General features: G+C 34.1%; 1 protein-coding gene across 1 annotated transcript; it reads right to left on the bottom strand.

The window, feature by feature from the left end:
• Nucleotides 1-1,068: 1,068 nt before the first annotated feature.
• On the bottom strand, nucleotides 1,069-4,543 carry LOC132627232 (uncharacterized). The gene is made up of 2 exons (XM_060342456.1): nucleotides 4,013-4,543; nucleotides 1,069-2,557 (listed from the first exon to the last, which is right to left on the bottom strand). Exons 1-2 carry the CDS (start codon nucleotides 4,541-4,543, stop codon nucleotides 1,667-1,669), a joined length of 1,422 nt encoding a protein of 473 aa, XP_060198439.1. The 3' UTR covers nucleotides 1,069-1,666.
• Nucleotides 4,544-7,370: the final 2,827 nt, after the last annotated feature.

The raw sequence follows: 7,370 nt of genomic DNA, 5'->3' as shown, positions 1-7,370 counted from the left end.
TACTAATTTGGAATTGTACCGGAAAGTCCTCTTTGTGAATAAAGGACTTCTTATCAAATAGAATTTAATTTTTAGAACTCAAATCCGAAACATTTGGTCAAACCGGTCTACTTGACTCAGATTTAGGTAGATGAAGTAGTTGCATGATGTTTTAAATTTATCCTTAAGACCAAAAGAAATATTGTAGCATTAACTAAGATTCTTTCAAACTTTATGTCGTAATCATCCAGATGAAGTAATTTTGCTGGAAAATTCCTCATATTCCAATTTTGTCACTGAAAAATGCATTTTCCAAATATTCTGTGTTGTCATCATGTGTAGGAAAGGAACATCACACTCGCATGTAACCACATGAAATAGGATTATGTATTCCTTTTATGTTGAAGATTGATTGAATGATTGCCACATTGCGCCAGTTTTATCCGTACATATTTTTAAGTGATCTGATAGTATTTTTTTTAATATATTATTAGTATATATAAACTATATATAGTGAGAAGGGTACTTTTGAGCTACTTGAATTGTGAAAGGACATTTTTAAGCTATTTAACTAACATCAATGCATTTTTGTGCCAAAAGCAAAACAAATGACAAAAGTATCCTATATTTTGAATAATCCATTGACATTTTTGACATGGTCAATGCTCAGAATATGATAACCCTCCAACATTATGCCAATGAGGGATGGTAATAGAAAGCCATATTCATTATAAATATAATCTTCCATATATCCTCAATCCTTATAAATATAATCTTCCATAAATCCTCAATCCAAAATTTTATGTTCGAACTCTTGGAATGAAATATTTATCAATATCAGCAAGAAATACGGTGGGATGGTTGAGAACCTTCCAACCTCAGCTAGATATTGGATTCGAGCATTTAGAATTAAAAATGAATTGATAGAGAACGTTTTATATCTTTAATGGGCTACTTGATGGAAAATCATTCTTATTAATCAGGCTAGGGTATTTTAGAAACAGAATTTAACCCTTACTTAGCCAGTATACTTAAATTAGCAGATATTTACACTAGAAGCTGGAAAGAGTTAAATAATCAAATGAACAAGATAAATATCACTCGTACTACATATAAACAAAGAAAGAATCACCATACAAAATAGTTGGCCAGAAAAAAAGGATATAAAGAAAAATAAAGCAAGATAAAGAATCATAAAATGATTCTGTCAATTATCTGAAAAAAGAAGATGGAAATTGATGCCCCAACCCCACTTCAATAAATAAAAATTAATGAAATAAAAAGACCACTTCAATTTCTCTCGTTTACAACCATGTTCTTCTGTTGGTGCACACATATAGGGGCATGTCGTAATGTTGCAATCCAGAGTAATAGCTTGATCGTAACAGAAATAATTAACACATATTGTGGCAGTTTCCAGATGCCATATTCTCTTTCACTTGAAGAATAATTAATTTTTTTCGAATCCTTTTATCCGCGAGGAGCTGAATAAGAAGAAACTCTCAAGGCCGGTCCTGGAGTAGAGATGGAATTAAAAAGCATTCATCAGCTATAACTCCAAAAAGAACCAAATTCTGAAGGGGCCGTGGTGACGAAACGTATAACTTGTACTCCTATAAATCTTTCCATTTTTCAACTCGATTTGATCCATTCATTCATAAAGTTATGTACTCGATCATAAACATTTTTAGAACACTTCTTTATTATAAGTTTCACATAGATGCCAAGCTGGCATTCCTAATACATCATCAATCATGTTCTCATGCCAACCATTTTTCATCTCTTTGTTCAATCTTCTAACAAATCCTTCTCTTCTCCCCTCACAATAATTCAATAACTTTACTATGGTCCTTATATCCTTGCTCTTCCAACACCTCCGGCCTAAGGCCACTGACTCGACTAGTTCAGATTCTGACGTAACATGTCCGGATGAACTAGCCAAACTAGTAATATAATCAATCATGCCATTTACAAGATTAGACGGGGCGTTACCTTGACCATCCCATAGCCATATACGCGCCACGCCTTTTTGCAACGCCAAAAACATGTCATGCTTATAATTTGGACCTTCCAAAATTGAAGGACTTATATGTAGAACAAACTCATCGTCATGTTGGGACGACTTAACAATGATCGGACGAGTCAAATTCCGGCTAGATAGCCGGAGGCTGACATGTTTGACTTGCTTCTTGATCTGAGGTTGGTAAGAGAACTGATGATCACTCATAGGATAAAGAATATTTTCAACAAATTTACTAGTCTTCAAGATTAAACGTGTGGCCTCATCGTTCGACACGAAAAAGAGATTGAAACGCTTACTTGCAAATGTACTTTGATCGTTGTCTTCATTGACAATGGTTATGGCAAAACCTTTGGAGGCTTCATAACTTGCCCATAAGGAGATGACTCCTACAAAAATGACCAAAACAAGCCTAAGGATTACAATTGCATTTGAAGAGGTGATTTTGTAGTCATTTTCAACTGAATTTGTGGTGGTTGTTTGTATGAGAGGTTGAAGGAGATGTTGATTCTTCTCTTCAATATATGAAGAGAACAAAAAAAGATGAAATATGAAAGATTAGTGTAGAAAGAACAAGAAGTTGGAAAATAGTAGAACAATATATAGAAGGGAACATCATGTATATTAAAGCCACAATGAGTGGCTACTAATAGACAAAGGGTCCCTTTTATCAACTTCCTTTTTGTTTTCAAAATATTCTACTTCTTGGGTATAAATTAGGAGTTAGGAGTTTAACTATATATTTTCAGTGCAAAAATATTTGTACGCCAATTTTTGGTCGTACAACTATGGAGAATCATCCATAATAAGTAAAGCTAATAGTAGCTTTAAATGAGATATGTAACATATTATAACATGTTAAAATATACTTATATAAATTAAATCCGATTAGGAGACTCGTGATATTAAAATAATTGAACGGCATAATTATGATATTTATAAATACTAACACGACATTGTGAGTTGTACGCAACATCAAGTTATGTCATGCCATGTTGGCATGTTCTATTTATTTTCTTTTTTCATTCATCTAATCTATAACTTTTTGTCCTGTTTTTTCCAATTTTTTTCCTCTTTTACCTCGCGTTATCTTTTTTTTTTCTTTTCTTTTTTTGGGTTCAATGAGACAATAAAAATATACTTATATTAACTAACACTATGCAAACTTGACTCAAGTTTAAAAGAGAACTAACATAATTCCCTCCATCTGTTTCAAAATTATGACACTTATTACCGTTATTAGTGAGGTATAATATTTTTTTATGTAACTACTAATTTTCATACACATGTTTTCAAATATTATAAAACCATAAATATATGATTTATACATTTTTGTAGCTTCTAAATAGTACGCTATATTTCACAAAAAAAAATTACATTTAAATTCACCTTAAAAATTAAATACGTATAAATGTTAACCTTTATAGAACAAAAGAATATATTGTGCCTCTTGCCAAACTCTACCATGAATAACAACCAAACAGTAACCATCAAGAATTGTGGTTGAATGAATGAGATATCTTTATTCTTAGTAAGAGATTTCATATTTCAAAAGCTTGCTTCCCTTAGAGCGAGGAAACTTCATGTAGGGAGAAAGTTCCCCTATGGGCTATTCAACTCTACATGACATGAATTTGAATTAATCGGAGCTAGTTTATTTCGAATACGAGATGATTGTATTGTAAAAATACAACCAAATAGTAGAAAAAATCTTATCATGGGGGTGAATTTGGTAGTAAGTGGCCTTCTTGAAATTCTGAAGTATTATACATCCATATTTTTTTTTTGTAAAATCCATCTTCTCATGCTTTAAAGTCTAGGAATAGCTTTAACTGCTTTTTTTTTTTTTTGGTAATAACCTGTAAAACAATTTATTACCACCAACCATCAACAAAACAACTAGAGAAGAGCACTTGGATTCCTAACCACCTTGCCAGGAAGGTTGTCAAGAACACCATGTCTCTGTCACTACTAATTACATAGAGCCTCTAAATATCCTATACATTTCCTTGCCTGCTTTGTATCTATAAACATTCCTATTCTTCCTCGCACTATAAACTGTATTTGTTGCACTATTGAGCTCGTGTTGATAGTAATTCCTTTGAATATCCTCCAATTGCTAGCTTGCCAAATGAAGTATATTCTTGCACCATGGATAGCAGCTATAACTTCCTTCTTCATTCTGCACCAATGTTTGTTTTGGATAAACTGCAACACCATATTGCCCTCTACTTGAGGAACCTGAACCCCCAGCCACTGTTCAATGCCGCTCCATACTGCCTTAGACCATTCGCAATCAACAAACAAATGTGTGTGGTCCTCCAATTCATCTTGATCACAGAGAACACACGCTGCTTTATCACATCCTATGCCCATACCAGCCATCCTATCTTTTGTCAGCAATTTCTTTTGAGCAGCCAGCCATCGTACGAACCTATGCCTAGGTTGGAGTAGTTTACTCCATATCAAATCATGTGTCTCAAGTGTTACTGTATTAGCCAATAGTGTGAGGTAGCTCAGCGTGACAGAGTAGTTGTCATCCATAGTGAGCATGCACCTTCTCTGAATAAACCATTGTTGCATCCCTAGTTTAATTTTGTTTAGGTTCTTCTAGTACCAGCTACAATCACCAGGTGGAGTATGACTCCAAAAATCCACATCAGATTTCATATAAATGCCATGAACCCATTTAACCCACAGAGCCTCGTTATCAGTCACAAGTAGCCATATTAACTTACCAACCGATGCCAAATTCCACTTCCTACAACTTCTAATATTCAACCCACCGTGTTTCTTTGGTTTACACACCTTCTCCCATGCTACCAGGGCTATTTCTTAACATTTTCACTGCTGCCCCATAGATAGGCATTTCCTGTCGACATCCTTCAACACACTTTGGGGCAAGATGGATACTGCCCCCCAAAAGTTGTGAAGAGAAAAGAGAATTGAATTACAACTTGTAACTTTCCTGCATAAGAAAGATGCCGTGATGCCACAGACCTGATTTTCTCTGTAACTTTCACACTAAGTTGATGGCAATCAAGTTTGGTCCACTTTATACATCCATATTTTCTAATGAATAATTGCACTTTAATTAATGTGTCGGCGAGATTTAGTTGCAATATTATTTAACGAGGAAAATGCACATGGTGTTTATATATATATATATATATATATATATATATATATATATATATATATATATATATATATATATATATATATATATATATAAGTCATAGATAGCCTCTTAAATTTTACCACATTTTCCTCATGGCTACCTAAACCGAGGGTTGTACCTATTGGGTACATAAACTACTTTGAATTTGTACCACATAAGCACCTTTTGCCTACATGGCAGCTCGTCTGTGCTGCACGCAAAATGGACGCGTGAAGGGTTGTTTTGTTGCTTACATGGCAACTCCCAACGTTCATTTTTTTTAATAACCCCAAATCTAAAACCCCAATTCCAAATTCTTTCCTTTCTACTCACCCGTTTCTCTCTCTCATTTCTCCTCCTTTTCCCCCGTTTCCCTCTCTTCTTTCTGTTCAATTTCTTTCTTCCTTCTCTCTTGTCTCTCGATTTATAGTTGTTGCTGTGTGTATTCTCTCTTATTTTTCTCTTGGTTATCTCTTCTTTATAGCAATGTCACAAAATTCAGGGATTATAGATGAAAATGTTATTTGTAATTGTGGTAATTCTTGTAATGTAAGAACTTCGACAACAGTTAACAACCCAGGTCGTAGACTTTTTGGTTGCAAGATGCCAAAAGTGAGTAGCTATTTTAAAAGTTTGATTTTTTGAAAATTTGATTTTCGGCCATTTTTTCGAATTTGTTTGTGTTCATAAGTTTCTTTTACTTTTATGTAGGATAACGATGGATATGGCTATTTTAAATGGATTGATCCATCTCCAGAGGTTGAGCTTTTGAAGGAGAAACTTAAAGAGGTTGAAGAAGAAAGAGATACATTGAAATATAAAATGAAGGAACTTGGAGGCAAGTTTGATTCATTGAAACAATAATTGAAGGAAATTAAGCAAGAGAGGGACTGTGCAAAAGCCAAATTCAACAGGCTTGTCGTTGTTGTTCTATGTTTTTTACTTGCAAAAATTATCTTTGGGTAGTCTAATTGTTTCCTAGTTACTGTTTGTAATGTTCCTACAAAGATTTTCTTATATGTTTGTAGTAATGTTTTAGTTATTAGATTTTGTGAATTACTTGGCTTGTGTTTGGCGTTGTGAATTAGTCTCAAATATGACATGAATAGAATCTGCAAATATAAACCAGCAAAGAAACATAGCAATTGTTCATTAAAAGGTGAGCATCATATATAGAAAAGAAAATAGAGACCCAGTCAACAACTATGATCTCTTCTTATTCCTCTTCCTTCTTTTGAACATTGAATCCTATGCCCTCCAGGCACTAACACTCGCAGACCCAAATACAGAATGTATCTCCCTCCATCAATTGCTCGGATTCCATAAAGTCTTTCCACCCAAGACAGAGGCACGCGTGTTCTCCAATTTTATAAGTCATAGTGTAAAGTTTTTCTCCATAAGCAACAACGGCATGAGTTTTTTTGGTTGGTAGAATGTTAAGTATATTACTAGGAAGCACCTGCAAAAAAACATGAAAAATTACTAAACTATTGCAATAAAAATAGCAAATGAAACATGGATGCTAAATTAACCGTACGAAATCATCGCTTTCTACGTATGACCGTGCTAATTTCTTCTCGAAATATGCCAACATTTTGAGGTTGAATGAACTTGTTTTAAGAAGTGAATGGGATAATTTGAATGGGATGAAGAGCATGGGGATGAAGTTAATGGGTTTTATAGATGGTTGAAATGGAAGATTAAGTGAATTGGATGGAGTTGGATGGGGTGAATTCAATGAAGTGAATTGAATTAACTTGATGTGGTCTTTGATTTATATGGCCTAGTTAGTTGTATTTGATTCCAACCGTTTCATTTATTTGGTTGTTGAGTATTTTGACCCATTTATTGTGTTTTTTGTCTTGAATCGGCGCAACTGCCACGACTGCCTATATTCTAGCACAAATGTTAATCTGCCCCGTGCATGTTTGACTCAGTGGCAGAAATTGAAGAGTAGTATTGGCACAAATTTGATTAGCACAAATCAAAGAGTACCATTGCTAATATTATTGGCACAACAGTAATGCATAATAATAAGTCTAGCTAGACAGCACTGTTGCAGTTTACATATATTAAAGACATTGTTTCAAATACCCTAAATGTGACAAATTTCCTACATTAACTACTTGTTGGAGTTTCCTTCTACTGACGATCTGCTTGCTACTGATGCAGGCTTTTGGTTTCTCTTGTGGGCTCTCATTAGGGATAATT

Source organism: Lycium barbarum, chromosome 1 (genome assembly GCF_019175385.1).
Source record: "Lycium barbarum isolate Lr01 chromosome 1, ASM1917538v2, whole genome shotgun sequence".
NCBI classification, from domain to species: domain Eukaryota; kingdom Viridiplantae; phylum Streptophyta; class Magnoliopsida; order Solanales; family Solanaceae; genus Lycium; species Lycium barbarum.
The sequence above is the reverse complement of the archived record's forward strand: the minus strand, read 5'-3'. Positions and strand labels throughout refer to the sequence as shown.